The following is a 17,303-nucleotide window of genomic DNA, read 5'->3' on the forward strand; positions in this document are numbered from 1 at the left end:
TGTTTTCAGCTCATCTAGCACTGGTAATTGGTGAGACAGTGAAGAGGTTGGGAGTGGTGATGTGAGATAGAGCTGGTATCACCAATGTACATGTAGAAACATTGAGAACAAGTGATCTAAGATAGATCCTAGGGTGTCATGAACACCTGAGGAAGAGGAGCCATTGTAAATTATTCTTAGACATGTTCTATCCTGATCTAATTATAGCTATCCTGATCTAATTATAGCTATCAGCCAGTTGGGAGGGCCGCAGAGATGTTAGGAGGATAGTGTGATCATGGAGGCTACAACCAGATTAAGGATGATTAATTGCCTAAATCACTACTTTTTGTTTACTGTATATATTACTCAAGAGCACAGACCCTCACTGATTACCATCACACCTCAGTTTACTACCAGTTTTAGAACCAAATTTGCAATACTTTCTCAGTTGACACCATTGTAATCATCCTATTACCTTCAAAAAGCCTTCCCTCCCCTCAAATATCCTGCACATTTCATAGCTGAAAAGCCCAATATGCACAGTAACAGAGGGAAACTTAACAGTCTAATACCTCATTTAGCTTTAAGTCATGAAATCAAAATTGGATTATTTCTAAGCATATACAATGTGAGATTAGGAGGAAACTAGGTTGTAAATACAGATTAGATTTAAAAAAAACAAATACCACAGAATTGAACAACGAATGACCCAAATTCCATCCAACATTTTCACTCAATCTCAACATTGGTCCCTCATGTTAAAAAGCTTCCCTCAAACTGATTCAACAAGACAATCATTTCACTTGTGAACAGGTGTTGATTTTAATATAATCTGGACACAATGCACACCTGAACACAAATTGGAAGCATATGCTTATTTTTGTTAAGAGAATGACATCTCACGAAACCACACAAGATTACTCTCTTGAGCTTCAATCCCAGCAACAATTGATGGCCTGAGTTCATCTTCAGAGAGCAGTACCCCAGTAACCTTTAACACAAGCTTGTTGAAAAGAAAACCCACAAAACCACTTGCGCTGTTACTTGAAAGGAAAACTACACTGCAACCAACTTCAAAATGAATACAGCAGATGAACATGGGTTATGTAATTTAATTACGCACACTGTTGTGAGTGCTGGGAGAGGTGAGGGCAAGAGGGGAAAAAATCAACATCTATTCGTGAGAATATAAGTAGTTAAATACAAAGGTGTTCCAAAAACAGGCTATTATCTATAAAGAATTACAAACTAGGTTCTCATGGCTGATAGCCGTATTGAATGGCACTGTCAAATGAATGGATTGCATTACCATAAAATCCGGCAGGTTTGAAAATAAATCTACATGCAACAAGTCAGTGTAGCAAGGTTTAAAGTGTTTGTGAAATGTCATTATACCAACATCTTTCACATTGTACAGTAACAGGTGTGTTTATGAATGCCAAGATTTTACTTATATTAATTTATCAAATTACAAACCGATTGCAAAAGTGCCATTTTATTTATTTTTTTTACAGAACTTCAAGTATTTTAAGTCAAAGTTTATGAAATGATACAGAAAAAGGTTTTTAAAAAAAGTTTCTAAAAGTAGCCTACGTACATACAGCTATTAGTATATATATATCTTAAATCAATTCAGGTACTGTTGGATGGTTCGACAGCAGCATTTTCACAGGGTTCAATGTCCATCATCTGATCAGTGGTCAGGTCTGAGCTCTGCTCTGTGGACTGAGCATCACCAGCTGCTAAACCACAACACAATTCTGCAGGCTGTGCCTTGCTCTTGGCCAGTCCAGAGCTAGACTTGATAGGCAGTTCCTCACTCTTTACCAACACAGAGCATAAATCTGTAGACTCACCCTTAATCTCTGTTGAGGAGAGGGGGAGGGGGGGCAGAAAGAGGGGGGAAAACTCAGTAAGTAGAAGCCATCTAAAATTCTCAGTTGTTTAATAGATATTCTCGAATGGTGGTGTAGCCTTCATTGAAGGTGTCAAGATAATATTTATACCAAAAAAATCAATCCAGTCCCTTTCTGGGGAAAGAAACAATGTCCTCAGATCACCCATCAGCATTCAAATCATCACACTGATCATTTTAGAAAAAAAGTCTTCACACAAAATAAACCAACCATGGTCCTGGTAATAATCACCTGCAACTGGGATGGGCAATTAAAGAGTCATGGGTATACTAAAGATAATCAAATCCCACCATGGCAAAATTCAAATTCAGCCAAATAAACCTGGAATAAACAGCTACGGGCAGTAGTGGTGCCACGCTACCAGATGGTCAAAAAAAAATCTGATTCACAAACATTGGGGAGGAAATCTGCTCTTTACCCGGTCTGGTCCATGTGACTCCCAACCCACAACAATGTGCTTGACTCTTCCCCAAAATGGTCCAACAAGCCAATTGTACTCAAGGGGGTGTCTCATTCTAGGCAATGGACAACTAAACTAGATCTTGCCAGCAGTACACATTTTTCATTAAACAAAAGATTTTTTTTGAAACCCAGTGACCAGTTTTGTCCCAATTGAAAAACAAGTGTCGATAAAGTAGTCAACACAGGGACTTGGCAGCAAATAAGAATGGATGAAAATTAAAAAAAAACCCACTTAAGATTGGCTACGAATAGAACAAGTAGATAAAGCAACTGCAAGAGATGGGAGTACTTCAAAGAATTATTCCCAGTGGAAGACACTGCTACAGATAATAAAGAAATGGATATGGGGCCAGAATGACAACACCACGCACACAGGTCTGTCCATAACTAAAAGGCTCAGGTCTCACATTTTCCCCATATGGGTAGCACAGCAGTGTAATGATATGCTGAGGATGTTTTTATAGTAAAATTAAAAAGCAAATACGTACCGTTATCATTTGGAACAGGCTTATCTGTGAGTATTTCAACGATTACGCAATCAGCATCATCATCCTCTTCTGTGTCTGCCTGAAAGCCATCCGTCTCAGTTACTTCAGCCTAGAAACCAGAAGTGCATTACAAAGATGAATCTGTTCTTTCAATATCACTTGGCAAAAACGAGAGATCACAGGCTGTTGTGGCTACAAAGCAAGCCTTAAATTGAGCTCCTCTAACCAAATCATGGCAAGCAGGAAATAAATTCAGCAAGGTCACAAACAATGACATGTAACTTTCTAACTCAAACCACTGGCAAACACTTGGTGACACAACAGGTGTTCATTTTAAACTATAGAAAGCAGCACACAGACACAAGTAGTTAACATTAGGAACTGTTCCATAAGCCTTACTTTATGCTACAAGCATTAGTCACCCCTTTCCTTTTGATGCAACATCACAATGGGTGACAGTATTTCTGGCATAGTAGGGTGTGTGGTTTAAGGACAGATAGTGTCCACTTGATACAAGAAAAACAGAATTTCCACGGTCGTAATTAGAAGCGGATTCAGTTGGAATTTATGCCTTCTATGCGCAAGGACTGTCAGTGGAAGAGGTCGTAAAAAAGTCCGTTGCCACAAGCCCAAATCCTCCATTTCCAACCAATACAGTTTTCCTACGGAGTTTTGACAAGACAATGAAGTGGAACAAAAACCAAGGGCATAATTTTGCCTCACAGAAATCACACCTGAAATATAAATAACAAAATGATGGAAAAACCGTGGAGCTAGACGAGAGGATTTCTAAATTGGGACAATCCTGGTAGGATGGCAGTAAAAATGTATTAATACACTATCAACAAAAGCTGTTTTTAAAAAAAAATAAAAACAATAGCAATCCAGTTCTTTTCCAAAGTAGAAATTTTCACCAATAAGAATTTAACCTGATCTCACTTCCAAGTAACACAGGTTTGATCCCGGCTCTGGGTCACTGCCATGTGGAGTTTGCACATTCTCCCAGTGTTTGCGTGGGTTTTGCCCCCACAACCCAAAGATGTACAGGATAGGTGGATTGGCCATGCTAAATTGCCCTTAATTGGAAAAAATTAATTGGGTACTCTTAAATTTATTTTAAAAAATACTTCAGGTGATGGCAGTCTGGAGTACATACCTGGAAGATGGTTCTTTCAGTTCAACTGAAAATTTCTATCTTAAAATGTCGAAGTTTTCACTACAGGTTCTGGATGACAAAGCCATCAGATGCAACTGGAATCTGAAGGCCGTTTACACCAGCTGCCATTAAAACATATGGGATGAAAATGGAAAAGGCTGAATGCAGTTCTTGGTGGGTCGATTTTCTCAATGCATAGGAGTTTTGTGTTGTCAATCTCAGAAATGGGAAAGGATGGCCAGTCTTGGTATGTGGACTATGGCACACAGGTAACAATCGTGCTCAGACGATAAGACTTACCCATAACACTAGCCCATGACCTTTGAGTTTTCCTGCTAATTGCAGACTGTTGCAGGCCTTGGAGGAAGGTCCAAAAATTAAGCTGAACGTTTGGGTGCCGAGGCATCAAAAGCAATGTTTTAGAAGCTTTTGAATATACGTTTACTAAGAAGCTGACTACTGTGCCCAAATGCAACTGGGAAATGGTTTCATGTTTAAGTCACTTTTAGTTATTTAAAAATCAGGTTCCTCCCAGGAGGATTTACACTATATGTCATAAACAAGTTTTTAAACCACGTCAAATAGCACCCAATATCAACTAATATTTTTCACTACACTTAAAAGTTACATTTTAAAATGTTAACCCAATACAATTGATCTTGGCATTCACCAATAAAGAGCTTGAGCAGAAATTTGGTCCTCTTCATCATGGGTAAAGTCAGAAAAATGTGATTAGTTTCCACTTGTATGCTGGCACCATCTAATTCTACCTTTCTAAAATTGCTGAAGGGGAGAACACAAAAAAAAAGTGCACACAAAGCACTCTACCCAATCAACTTTAATTAGTAGACATTTTCTGCTAGGCTGCACCAGAGGTCATCAATGAGGAGCCTTGTTCTGTGACCCCATGGCTCCAGCCTCATCACCACAGAATTTACAGTGCAGTAGGAGGCCATTCAGCCTATCGAGTCTGCACCAGCCCTTGGAAAGAGCACCCCACTTGAGTCCATGCCTCCACCCTCACTCAGTAACCCCTTGGACAAGGGGCAATTTAGCACAACCAATCGACGTAATCTGCACGTCTTTGGACTGTGGGAGGAAAGCGGAGCACCCAGAGGAAACCCACGCATTCACGAGGAGAAAGTGCAAACTCCATACAGCCAGTCACCCAAGGCCAGAATTTAACTCGGGACCCTGGAGCTGTGAGGCAGCAGTGCTAACCCGTGCCACCCAACCCAAAGGCAAACATGATACCACTGCACAGTGGGTATCCATAAGACATAGGAGCGTAAGTAAGGCCATTCAGCCCATCGAGTCCACTCCACCATTCAATCATGGCTGATTTCAACTCCATTTACCCGCTCTCTCTCCATAGCCCTTAATTCCTCGAGAATTCAAGAATTTATCAACTTCTGTCTTAAAGACACTCAACGCCCCGGCCTCCACCGCCCTCTGTGGCAATGAATTCCACAGACCCACCACTCTCTGGCTGAAGAAATTTCTCCTCATCTCGGTTCTAAAGTGACTCCCTTTTATTCTAAGGCTGTGCCCCCGGGTCCTGGTCTCCCCTGCTAATGGGAACAACTTCCCTACATCTTCATTATCTTGTAAGTTTCTATTAGATCTCCCCTCAACCTCCTAAACTCCAATGAATATAATCCCAGGATCCTCAGACGTTCATCGTAGGTTAGGCCTACCATTCCTGGGATCATCCGTGTGAATCTCTGCTGGATCCGCTCCAGTGCCAGTATGTCCTTCCTGAGGTGTGGGGCCCGAAATTGCTCACAGTATTCTAAATGTGGCCCAACTAGTGCTTTATAAAGCTTCAGAAGTACATCCCTGCTTTTATATTCCAAGCCTCTTGAGATAAATGACAACATCGCATTTGCAACTGGCAGCATGATCTCAAGATTGGCTCACATTCTAGTTTCAAGGTTACAGTTTCCAGTGGTCATCCAACAGTACTATCAATAGGCGATTACATACGTTTGAAGTTTAACTGGTGCGCGAGTCATATCAGCTCTATTTAAGAAAGGGGTCTGGCTTCCGGGTGCGGCGATGACCAGCTAAGTCGCACGTTTCGGCAGCTCCCGGTGGAACGGACTTTTGGGCTCTTAATAGGAGCCCCAACGGCAATTTAAACGGCCAAAAACACTCTGCGGTAAATCCCCCCGGACACGCATGGATAAGGGAGAGGATAGCAGCTGGATTGCGGAGGATCCTCTTGAGCAGCGGCAAGGAAGGCAAGCTCAAAGCAAGATGGCGTCGGAAGGTGGCCGTTTGTTATGGGGCCCGGACCAACAAGAGTTCCTGCGGCGCTGTGTGGAAGAGCTGAAAAAGGAGTTGAAGGAGCTGTTGGCCCCAATATTACAGGCGATTGAAGGGCTAAAGGAGGAGCAGAAGGCCCAAGAGCAGGAGCTTCAGGTCATGAAGGCAAAGGCTGCTGAAAATGAAGATGAAATACAGGGCCTGGTGGTGAAGACAGAGACGTACGAGGCACAGCACAAAAGGTGTGTGGAAAGGCTGGAAGTACTGGACAATAATTCGAGGAGGAAGAATTTAAGGGTTCTGGGTCTTCCCGAAGGCGCAGAAGGGGCGGACGTCGGGACATATGTGAGCACGATGCTTCACTCGCTAATGGGATCGGAGGCCCCGACGGGCCCTTTGGAGGTGGAGGGAGCTTATCGAGTTTTGGCGCGAAGACAGAGGGCTGGAGAAATACCTCGAGCCAGTGGTGAGGTTTCACCGCTACAATGACAGAGAGACGGTCCTCAGACGGGTGAAGAAAACTCGGAGCTGTAGGTGGGAGAACGCGGTGATCCGCGTATACCAGGATTGGAGTGCGGAGGTGGTGAGAAGGAGGGCAAGTTTTAATCGGGCTAAGGCGGTGCTTCACAAAAAGATCCAGTTTGGAATGTTACAACTGGCGAGATTGTGGGTCACACACCAAGGGAAGCACCACTACTTTGAGACGGCAGAAGAGGAGTGGACATTCATTATGGACGAGAAGCTGGAATAGTCTGGCGAGAGAAAGAACTTTTGGGACAAAGTGGTGGGGTGATTATGTGGGGCGAGGAAAGGGGGGGGGGGGGGAGATGATTTTTCAATTTGTTAATCTTGCGATCCTGTAACTTTTCTCTCTCCCCCATGTTTGGGGGGGGGGGGTATGAGGAACTGTGGGCGCCGGTCATTAGGGGCGGGGCCGAGTGGGAAACGCGGGCTTTGTTCCCGCGCTATGGTAATTATGGCGGGAACAGGGACGCAGGAAGGAGGGGGCCTCGCACAGTGGGGGCCGAGGACAAGGGGGAAAGCAGAGGTCAGCCAGAGTTCGCTGACTTCTGGGAGCAACATGGGGGGTGCAACTACGCTAGAAAGGGATCTAGCGGAGGGGGGGGGGGGGGGAGGGTTTAACTGGGTTGCTGCTGCTAAGGAGAAGGGGGAGCTGTTATGGGATGGGGTGGTCGAGGCGGGAGGGCGCCGTCGGGGGGGATACACGGGTACGTGGGAACCGGGTGAGGAGTTGGGTTAAAAAAGGGGATGGCTAGTCGACAAGGGGGGGGGGGGGGGGGTCTAAGAGCCCCCCAACCCGGCTGATCACGTGGAACGTGAGAGGGCTGAACGGGCCGATTAAAAGGGCACGGGTACTCGCACACCTAAAGAAATTAAAGGCAGATGTGGTTATGTTGCAGAAGACGCACTTGAAACTTATAGACCAGGTCAGACTACGTAAAGGATGGGTGGGGCAGGTGTTTCATTCGGGTTTGGATGCGAAGAACAGGGGGGTGGCTATCTTAGTGGGGAAACGGGTACTGTTTGAGGCAAAGACCATAGTGGCGGATATTGGGGGTAGACATGTGATGGCAAGTGGCAGATTGCAAGGGGAGGCAGTGGTTCTGGTGAACGTATATGCCCCGAACTGGGTTGATGCAAATTTTATGAGGCGTATGTTGGGACGTATCCCGGACCTGGAGGCGGGAAAGTTGGTAATGGGGGGAGACTTCAATACGGTGCTTGATCCAGGGCTGGACCGATCGAGGTCCAGGACCGGGAGGAGGCCGGCAGCGGCCAGGGTGCTCAAGGACTTCATGGAGCAGATGGGAGGAGTAGACCCCTGGAGATTTATTAGGCCTAGGAGTAAGGAGTTCTCATTTTTCTCCCATGTCCACAAAGTATACTCACGGATAGACTTTTTTGTCTTGGGAAGAGCACTGATTCCGAAGGTGACAGGGACGGAATATACGGCCATAGCTATTTCAGACCACGCTCCACATGGGGTAGACCTGGAGGTAGGAGAGGAAAAAGAACAGCACCCACTCTGGAGAATGGATATGGGCTTATTGGCGGATGAAGGGGTATGTTTAAGGGTGAGGGGGTGCATCGAAAGGTACTTGGAGCTTAATGACAATGTAGAGGTTCAGGTGGGAGTGGTCTGGGAGGCGTTGAAGGCGGTGATGAGAGGGGAACTGATATCCATAAGGGCACATAAAGGGAAGCAAGAGGGTAAAGAAAGGGAGCGATTGCTGAAAGAACTTTTGAGGGTGGACAGGCAATATGCAGAGGCACCGGAGGAGGGACTGCACAGGGAAAGACAAAGGCTACATGTGGAATTTGACCTGCTGACCACGGGTAAGGCAGAGGCACAGTGGAGGAGGGCACAGGGTGTACAGTATGAGTATGGAGAGAAGGCGAGTTGGCTACTGGCCCACCAATTGAGGAAGAGGGGAGCAGCGAGGGAGATAGGTGGGGTGAGAGATGAGGAGGGAGAGATGGAACGGGGAGCGGAGAGAGTGAACGGGGTGTTCAAGGCATTTTATGAGAGGTTATATAAGGCTCAGCCCCCGGAAGGGAAGGAGGGAATGATGTGTTTCTTGGATCAGCTGGAATTCCCTAAGGTGGAGGAGCAGGAGAGGGCGGGACTGGGAGCACAGATTGAGATGGAGGTGGTGATAAAAGGAATTGGGAGCATGCAGGCAGGGAAGGCCCCGGGACCGGACGGATTCCCGGTGGAATTTTATAGGAAGTATATGGACTTACTGGCCCCGCTTTTGACGAGAACCTTTAATGAGGCTAGGGAAAGGGGGGCAGCTGCCCCCGACTATGTCGGAGGCAACGATATCGCTCCTTTTGAAGAAGGAAAAAGACCCGCTGCAGTGTGGGTCCTACAGGCCCATTTCCCTTTTAAATGTAGATGCCAAGCTCCTGGCCAAGGTGATGGCGACGAGGATAGAGGACTGTGTCCCAGGGGTGGTCCACGAGGATCAAACTGGGTTCGTTAAGGGGAGACAGCTGAACACTAACATACGGAGGTTGCTAGGGGTAATGATGATGCCCCCACCAGAGGGGGAGGCGGAGATAGTGGTGGCGATGGACGCCGAGAAAGCATTCGACAGTGGAGTGGGATTATCTGTGGGAGGTGCTGAGGAGATTTGGTTTTGGCGAAGGGTATATCGGATGGGTACAGCTGCTGGAAAGGGCCCCGGTGGCGAGCGTGGTCACGAACAGACAGAGGTCTGATTACTTCCGTCTTCATAGAGGGACGAGGCAGGGGTGTCCCCTGTCTCCGTTACTGTTTGCATTGGCGATTGAGCCCCTGGCCATAGCAGAGGGGCTCCAGGAAGTGGAGGGGAGTGCTCAGGGGAAGAGAAGAACACCGGGTATCCTTGTATGCAGATGATTTATTGCTGTATGTTGCGGACTCAGTGGAGGGGATGCCTGAGATAATGCAGACACTCAGGGAGTTTGGGGAATTTTCGGGGTACAAATTGAATATGGGCAAGAGTGAGTTGTTTGTGGTGCATCGGGGGAGCAGAGCAGGGGAATAGATGACTTTCCGCTGAGGAAGGTAACAAGAGATTTCCGGTACTTAGGGATTCAGATAGCCAGGAGTTGGGGAACCTTACACCGGCTTAATTTAACAAGATTGGTGAAACAGATGGAGGAGGATTTTAAGAGATGGGACATGGTGCCCCTGTCACTGGTGGGTAGGGTGCAAAATGGTAGTCCTCCCGAGATTCCTCTTTGTGTTTCAGTGCCTTCCGGTGATGGTCACGAAGGCTTTTTTCAAGAGAATTGAGAAAAGTGTCATGAGTTGTGTGTGGGCCGGGAAGACCCCGAGAGTGAGGAGGGAGTTCTTGCAGCGTAGCAGGGATGGGGGGGGGGGCTGGCACTACCGAGCCTAAGTGAATACTACTGGGCCGCCAATATCTCAATGGTGTGTAAGTGGATGGGAGAAGGGGAGGGAGCGGCGTGGAAGAGATTGGAGATGGCGTTCTGCAAGGGAACCAGCCTACAAGCAATGGTGACGGCGCCGTTGCCGTTCTCCCCGAAGAAATACACCACAAGTCCAGTGGTGGTGGCAACACTAAAAATTTGGGGGCAGGAGACGACATAGGGAAAGGACAGGAGCCTCGGTGCGGTCCCCGATAAGAAATAACCATAGGTTTGTCCCGGGGAGAATGGATGGGGGATTTGGAGCATGGCAAAGAGCTAGGGTTGTGCAACTGAGAGATCTGTTCGTAGACGGGACGTTTGCGAGTCTGGGAGCGCTGACGGAAAAATATGGGTTGCCCCAAGGGAATGCATTTCGGTACATGCAACTGAGGGCTTTTGCGAGGCAACAGGTGAGGGAATTCCCGCAGCTCCCGACGCAGGAGGTTCAGGGTAGAGTGATCTCAGGGAGATGGGTGGGGGATGGTAGGGTGTCGGATATATACAGGGAAATGAGGGACGAGGGGGAGATCATGGTGGATGAGATGAAGGGGAAATGGGAAGAAGAGCTGGGGGAAGAGATTGAGTAGGGGCTGTGGGCTGATGCCCTACGTAGGATAAACTAGTCGTCCTCGTGCGCCAGGCTAAGCCTAATACAATTCAAGGTTTTACACAGGGCGCATATGACTGGAGCACGGCTCAGTAAATTTTTCGGGGTAGAGGATAGGTGTGGGAGATGCTCGAGAAGCCCAGCAAACCACACCCACATGTTTTGGTCATGTCCAGCACTACAGGGGTTCTGGGTGGGGGTGGCAAAGGTGCTTTCGAAGGTGGTGGGGGTCCGGGTCGAGCCAGGCTGGGGGTTGGCTATATTCGGGGTTGCAGAAGAGCCGGGAGTGCAGGAGGCGAAAGTGGCTGAGGTCTTGGCCTTTGCGTCCCTAGTAGCCCGGCGAAGGATATTGCTTACGTGGAAGGAAGCCAAACCCCCGGGCGTGGAGACCTGAATAAATGACATGGCAGGGTTTATAAAACTAGAACGGATAAAGTTCGCACTAAGGGGTTCAGCTCAAGGGTTCACCAGGTGGTGGCAACCGTTCATTGACTACCTCGCAGAACGATAAAGGAAATGGGAAGGTAACAGCAGCAACCCAGGGGGGAGGGGGGGGGGCGCGGGGGAAAGAGCTGAGTGGGTACGGTGGAATGGCTTTACCATTTGTATCACAGTTTGAAAATACTTCAGCAGTTTATAATCTATAAGGGCTATAATTGGTAGTAACAAGGACCAGGAAAGAAAGGCTAGAGAATTGGATATAATCTGATATCAAACACCTTCCAAAGGTTTGCAAGTCACAGCAGGAGAGTTAAAAGCCATGGCTTGCTCCTCTTGCTTCATTTGGGAAGCCAGGAACATTTCCTGTATGTGTGCATACAGCTCCTGGAAGCACGGGTTTCGAAGCCGGAGCAGCAGCTGGGGACACTGGGGAGCATCTGCGAGGCAGAGAGTGTCATGGATATCACGTGGAGGTAATTATACAGTAAGCTCAGACCCCACAGGTAGGAAGGGAATGGGTGACCAGCTGCCACAGCAAGAGAGTTAAGCAAGCAGTGCAGAAATATCCTGCGGCCATTCCCGTGCAAAACAGATATACCACTTTGGATACTGTTGAGGCGCACAACCTCTCAGGGGAAAGCAGCAACAGCCAAATACATTGCAGAGGGGAAGAGTAAAAAGTGTGGAGATGCAAGTTCTGGAGGATTCAATTGTAAGGAGACTAGATAGGCATTTTTGTGGCTGCAAATGAGAAGGTATGTTGCCTCCCTGATGCTAGGGTCAAGGATATTGGAGTGGTTACAGTCAGTGGTCGTGGTACAAAATGGTACAAATCATAGATTTATAAGAAAAAAGGGATGAGGTCCTAAAAGCAGAATATAGGGAGTTAGGAAGTCGGACCTCAAAATGTAGTGATCTCAGGCTTAAAACCAGTGCCACATGCAAGTCAGTAGAAATAGCACAATATAGTGGATGAATACGTGGCTGAAAAGATTGTGTGTGGGGGGGGGGGGGGGAGTTTCAGATTCCTGGGGCACTTGACTGGTTTTGAGTAAGGTGCGACCAGTACAAACTGGACAGGTGGCCGATCGATGGCTTACAAGGGAAAATTAGAGGTGTATTAGATTCAAGGAAGAAGCATACAAATTGGTCAAGAAAAGAAGAAAAACAACAGGTTTGTGGATTGGGAGCAGTTTAAAATCCATCAGAGGACCAATGGATTTATTGCGGAGGAGGAAGGATTACGAGAGTAAGCTTGCAGGGAACATAAAAACGGAGTAGAAGTTGCCATAGAGAAGTTGTGAAGAGAAAAGATTAGTGATAAAAATATAGGTCCCTTTGTCAGAAACAGGGACTGTATTGAATTCAATAAATGTGGACTATAGGCGACTTCAGTGGCTCAATGTAGGGGGGATGTGACGGAGGTGGCTCCTGTCAAGAGTACTGCACTTTTTGCCCTTTTCTCACAGTATCAGGTGGTATTTTGCCAGGGGAGGGTCCTGGGTCCGATTCCCGGCTTGAGTCACTGTCTGTGCGGAGACTGCACGTTGTCCCAGTGTCTATGTGGGTTTCCTCTGGGTGCTCCGGTTTCCTCCCACAAGTCCGGAAAGACATGCTTGTTCGGTGAATTGGACATTCTGATTTCTCCCTCAGGTGTACCCGAACAGGCGCCAAAGTGTGGCGACTGGGGGATTTTCAGTAACAAGCAAGCCTACTTGTGACATTAATAAAGATATTATAATGGGGAAGGAAGAAACGGCTGACCAAGTAAACACATACTTTGGTTCTCTCTTCACAAGCGAGATTTCAGAAATCTTGGGGAACACAGGTGTTAGAGAGGGAAGAACTGAATATTAGTAGAGAAATGGTGGTGTTGGGGAAATTGATGGGATTGAAGGCCTATAAATTCCCAGCGCCTGATATTCTACATCCCAGAGTACTTAAGGAAGTGGCTCCAGAAATAGTGGATGAATTGGTGGTGGTGGTGGTGATCTTCCAGGATTCTTTTAAAAAAGGATTTTCTTCTCGTTTTTAAAAATAAATTTAAAGTACCCAATTAATTTTTCCAATTAAGGGGCAATTTAGCGTAGCCAATCCACCTACACTGCACATCTTTGGGTTGTGGTGAGTGAGACCCACGTAGACACGGGGAGAATGTGCAAACTCCACACGGACAGTGACCCGGGATCGATCCAGAGTCCTCGGTGCTGAGGCAGCAGTGCCAACCACTGCGCCACCCGGTCTTCAAGATTCTAACACCCGTCTTCCAGGAATCCAACAACTCTGAACAGTTCTTCCAGATTGGAGGGGAGCTAATGTAACTCCGCTATTTAAAAAAGGTAGAGAGAAAACAGGAATTATGGACAATTAAGCCGGATGTTGGTGGTGGGAAAAGTCTGAGAAATCAAAGATTTTATAGCAGAGCACTAGAAAACAGTGGCAGGATTGGACAGAATCAGCATGGATTTACGAAAGGGAAGTCATGCTTGACAAATCTGGAATTCTTAGAGGATGTAACTAGTGGATTTGATGAGGGAAGGCCAGTGGGTGTGGGTTATTTGGACTTCTGAGGGTTTTGACAAAGGTCCACATAAGAGATTAGTGTGTAAAATGACAGCACATGGGGTTAAGGGGTAATGTATTGAGATGGATAGAAAACTGGTTGGATACAGGACACAAAGTAGGAATAAATGGGTCTTTTTCAAATTGGCAGGCAGTGACTAGTGGGGTACCACAGGGATCGGTATTGGGACCCCAACTATTCACAATATATATTGATTTAGGTGAGGGAAAAAAATGTAATGTCTCCAAATTTGCAGAAGCCACAAAGTTAGGTGGGAGGTTGAGTTGTGAGGAGGATGGAGAGGTGTTTCAATGTGATTTGGACAAGTTGAGTGTGGGCAAATGCAGTATAATTTGGATTAATGTGAGGTTATTCACTTTGGCAGCAAAAACGAGACGGCAGATTACCCGAATGGCCTTCTCGTATGAAAGGGAATGTGCAATGATGCTTGGGTTTCCTAATATACCAGTCGCTGAAGGTAAGCATGCAAGTACAGCACGTGACGACAAATGGTATGCTGGCCTTCATTGAGGGGTGGATTCGAGTACAAGAGCAGGGGTGTCTTTCTGCAATTATACAGGGCCTTGGTGAGGCCACATCTTGAATGCTGTGTGCAGTTTTGGCCTCCTTATCTGAGGAAGGATGTTCTTGCTCTAGAGGGAGTACAGAGAAGGTTTACAGAGACTGATTCCTGGGATGGCAGGATGGAGGCATGAGGAGAGATTGATTGTATTTGTTGGGAATTCAGAAGAACGGGGGGTTGGGTGCGGAAAGGAGAGAGAACTCATAGAATGTCTAATAGGACTAGACAGGGTAGATGCAAGAAGGATGTTTCCAATGGTGGAAGTGTCCATAACCAGGAGTAGACCATTTAGGACAGAGATTAAGATAAATGTCTTCACCCAGAGAGTGGTGAGCTTGTGGAATTCATTACCACAGGAAGTAGTTGAAGCCAAAACCTAGTTTTCAAGATGCAGTTAGAAAAAGAAAAAGCATTTGGGGTGAAGGGGGGGGGTCAAAGAATTTTTTTTGGGGGGGGGGTGAAAAGAGAAGAGGCGGGATTAGGCTATTGAGTTGGATGATCAGTGATGATCATAATGAATGGAGGAGGAGGTTTGAAGGGTCAAATGGTCTTCTGCTGCTATTCTTGATGTTTCTATGTTAATCAAATGAAGGAGGCAACAGGTTTTGGCTAATATGCTCACGACATTGTGTCAAATATCAAGGCCACCCACAGTGAGCGTCCCAAGTCTCAATTTTTCCCTCTTCCAATGAAGTTCTCAGCCAGTCTTCACTCACTCACTGGAGTTTCTGCATCTCTCAACCTAACGATTTGACTCATGAAGCAACAACACTCTCCAACTAGAATCCAATTTTGGATCTTTCTTTTCTCTCTCAAGTTGCCACGCACCTAATCTTTCATCTCTTCTTGGAGATGCTCCAATCTAGTTTCTTCTTTCCACAACTAGCACTGCAGGAAAAGAGGATATCCTGGGTAATGATGACTAGCTCATTCTCCTCATTCTCTAGCAATCATCAACTGTCAAAGTTCCAATGTGGCCTCCAATTCACCTCTGCAGCACTATTTCCTGGTTCCGTTCCTTACGCACCAATGACTTTCCGTTTGTCCACAATGACTTACAGTATTCCTTTGGTCCACTTCACCATGGATGACTTCGGAAAAATGGGATTCATTTAATTCTACCTTTCTGTCCCTTCTGTTGATCTACAAGCGTTGATGTAGAAACTGTTACACCATTCAAACGGACTAAAATGGCACCTGGTTTCATTTTGACAAAATCAAAGTTCCTATCAGCATCCAAGTGCTTCCGATTTAATTCCATTGACCCTCCTGGATGCCACTTTAGAAGGTTATGGAATGGACATATATTGCTCAACTTTGAGCTCGGCTTGAACCTAGATACAAGGCTGCAATCCCACTCCTGCTTGACTCATTGAAATCCTGGTCCGTGTATCAAATTGTTGTCTGTGTGTTTAACAGCTAGAGGTTGTTTGCCCAACATTACTATCTATCTCCAGCTTACCGGGCGACAAGGTAGCGCAGCGGTTATCACTGCTGCCTACGGCGTTGATGACCGGTGCCACTGTGTGGAGTTTTCACATTGTCCCCATGTACGCGAGTTTCACCCCCACAACACAAAGATGTGATTAGGTGGATTGGCCACACTAAATTGCTCCTTAATTGGAAAAAATAATTGGGTACTCTTAATTTATTTTAAAAATCTAGCTCCAGCTTTAACCACTCATTCCAACGCAAGCAAAATCAGTTTCCCGTCACCCGAGTGAGGTTTTCACATCCCTCCATGTCTTCATCCAACTCAATGTCCCTCCCTGCCCACCACCACATTGTTATCTATACACCTCACAGGTATGACCTTATTTTCCCACTTCAACAGTAGCTGGTGCTTGTTCAAACCTACTCCATCACCTGTCTCTTGGCTTCAAAAAACCTCAAAAATACTATTTTTCTGTGTTCTTGATCTATACTAACGTCCTCCATTATCCCTCACCATTAACGTCCACTGTTTTGTTCTCAAGATCAAGTACTTGAGTTTTCCAAGGAATGCGATATGTTTATTATTTGCCATAAAGTGCGGAGTACTGGGGAAAGAACAGAAAGCATACACGGGCCAACACTTAACTTAAACGTAATTCACTCGCGAGACAAAATCTTACCTGACCATCAGCATCTACAAACTTGTGCATGAACCTTTTGATCGACATACTTCCAGCAGCCTTCCTCTTGCCTGAACCAGTTACACATTGCCCTGTGTTCTTTCCCAAACTGGGAGCATTCTGTCCACTTCCTGCTGCAGTGGCACTCTCCTCCTTGGCTGTAGATTGGACTTGTGTGAGGTAATTCCACTGTCCAGGAACAGGAAGGTTTTCCATCCTAAATTTTTTCAGCACCTCTTCATGTACATACCAACACTTCAGTCTGAAAGTTGTTCTTTTCTCATATACTCCATTTTCTGAAATAAGTCGTTGCAATTTTGCCTTGGACGGAATGGTCAAGTACTCATCCACTGACAGAGTCTCTGGTCTAGAGGCATCAGAGCCGAGGGGACTTGTGGAATCGGTAGGAGGGAGTGCCTGGACGTTTGCAGAAGGTTTCTGTTTGTACCACTCCTGAAATTCCTTGATTATGGCCTTTCTGCCATTCACATTTCCATGAAGAAGTGGAAGCAGGCTTATTAATACTGTCGAGGAGAAAACACACATTTCGTAATTATCTACACGCACTCAAAACGCCACTGAATTCTGACAAGAACCACATGATCTAAATACGTTAAGTCAGTGTTGCACAATACAAGTTTTTTTTTAGCAGGGAAAAGTTTGGATCTTCTGTGTAAAACACACACCCAAAGATGAAAATGCTCAGCAGGCCATGGGTTATATATGTGGAGAGAAACAGTTAACATTTCAGGTCAAGATGATTTTCCATCAGGTCGTCTTG

General features: G+C 46.1%; 1 protein-coding gene across 4 annotated transcripts in view; it reads right to left on the reverse strand.

Moving 5' to 3' along the window:
• Window positions 1-1,461: 1,461 nt before the first annotated feature.
• The window catches only part of chaf1a (chromatin assembly factor 1, subunit A (p150)), a 66,870-nt gene continuing 51,028 nt past the window's right edge, over window positions 1,462-17,303 (reverse strand). For all 4 annotated transcript variants that reach the window (XM_072482732.1, XM_072482730.1, XM_072482729.1 and 1 more), the window contains exons 13-15: window positions 16,523-17,046; window positions 2,849-2,957; window positions 1,462-1,847 (exon numbers count right to left, since the gene is read on the reverse strand). In XM_072482732.1, coding sequence (XP_072338833.1) covers window positions 1,615-1,847; window positions 2,849-2,957; window positions 16,523-17,046 — 866 coding nt within the window. In that variant the 3' untranslated portion in view covers window positions 1,462-1,614. The remainder of the gene's footprint in view (window positions 1,848-2,848; window positions 2,958-16,522; window positions 17,047-17,303) is intronic.

Source organism: Scyliorhinus torazame, chromosome 18, assembly GCF_047496885.1.
Source record: "Scyliorhinus torazame isolate Kashiwa2021f chromosome 18, sScyTor2.1, whole genome shotgun sequence".
Taxonomy (NCBI): Eukaryota; Metazoa; Chordata; class Chondrichthyes; order Carcharhiniformes; family Scyliorhinidae; genus Scyliorhinus; species Scyliorhinus torazame.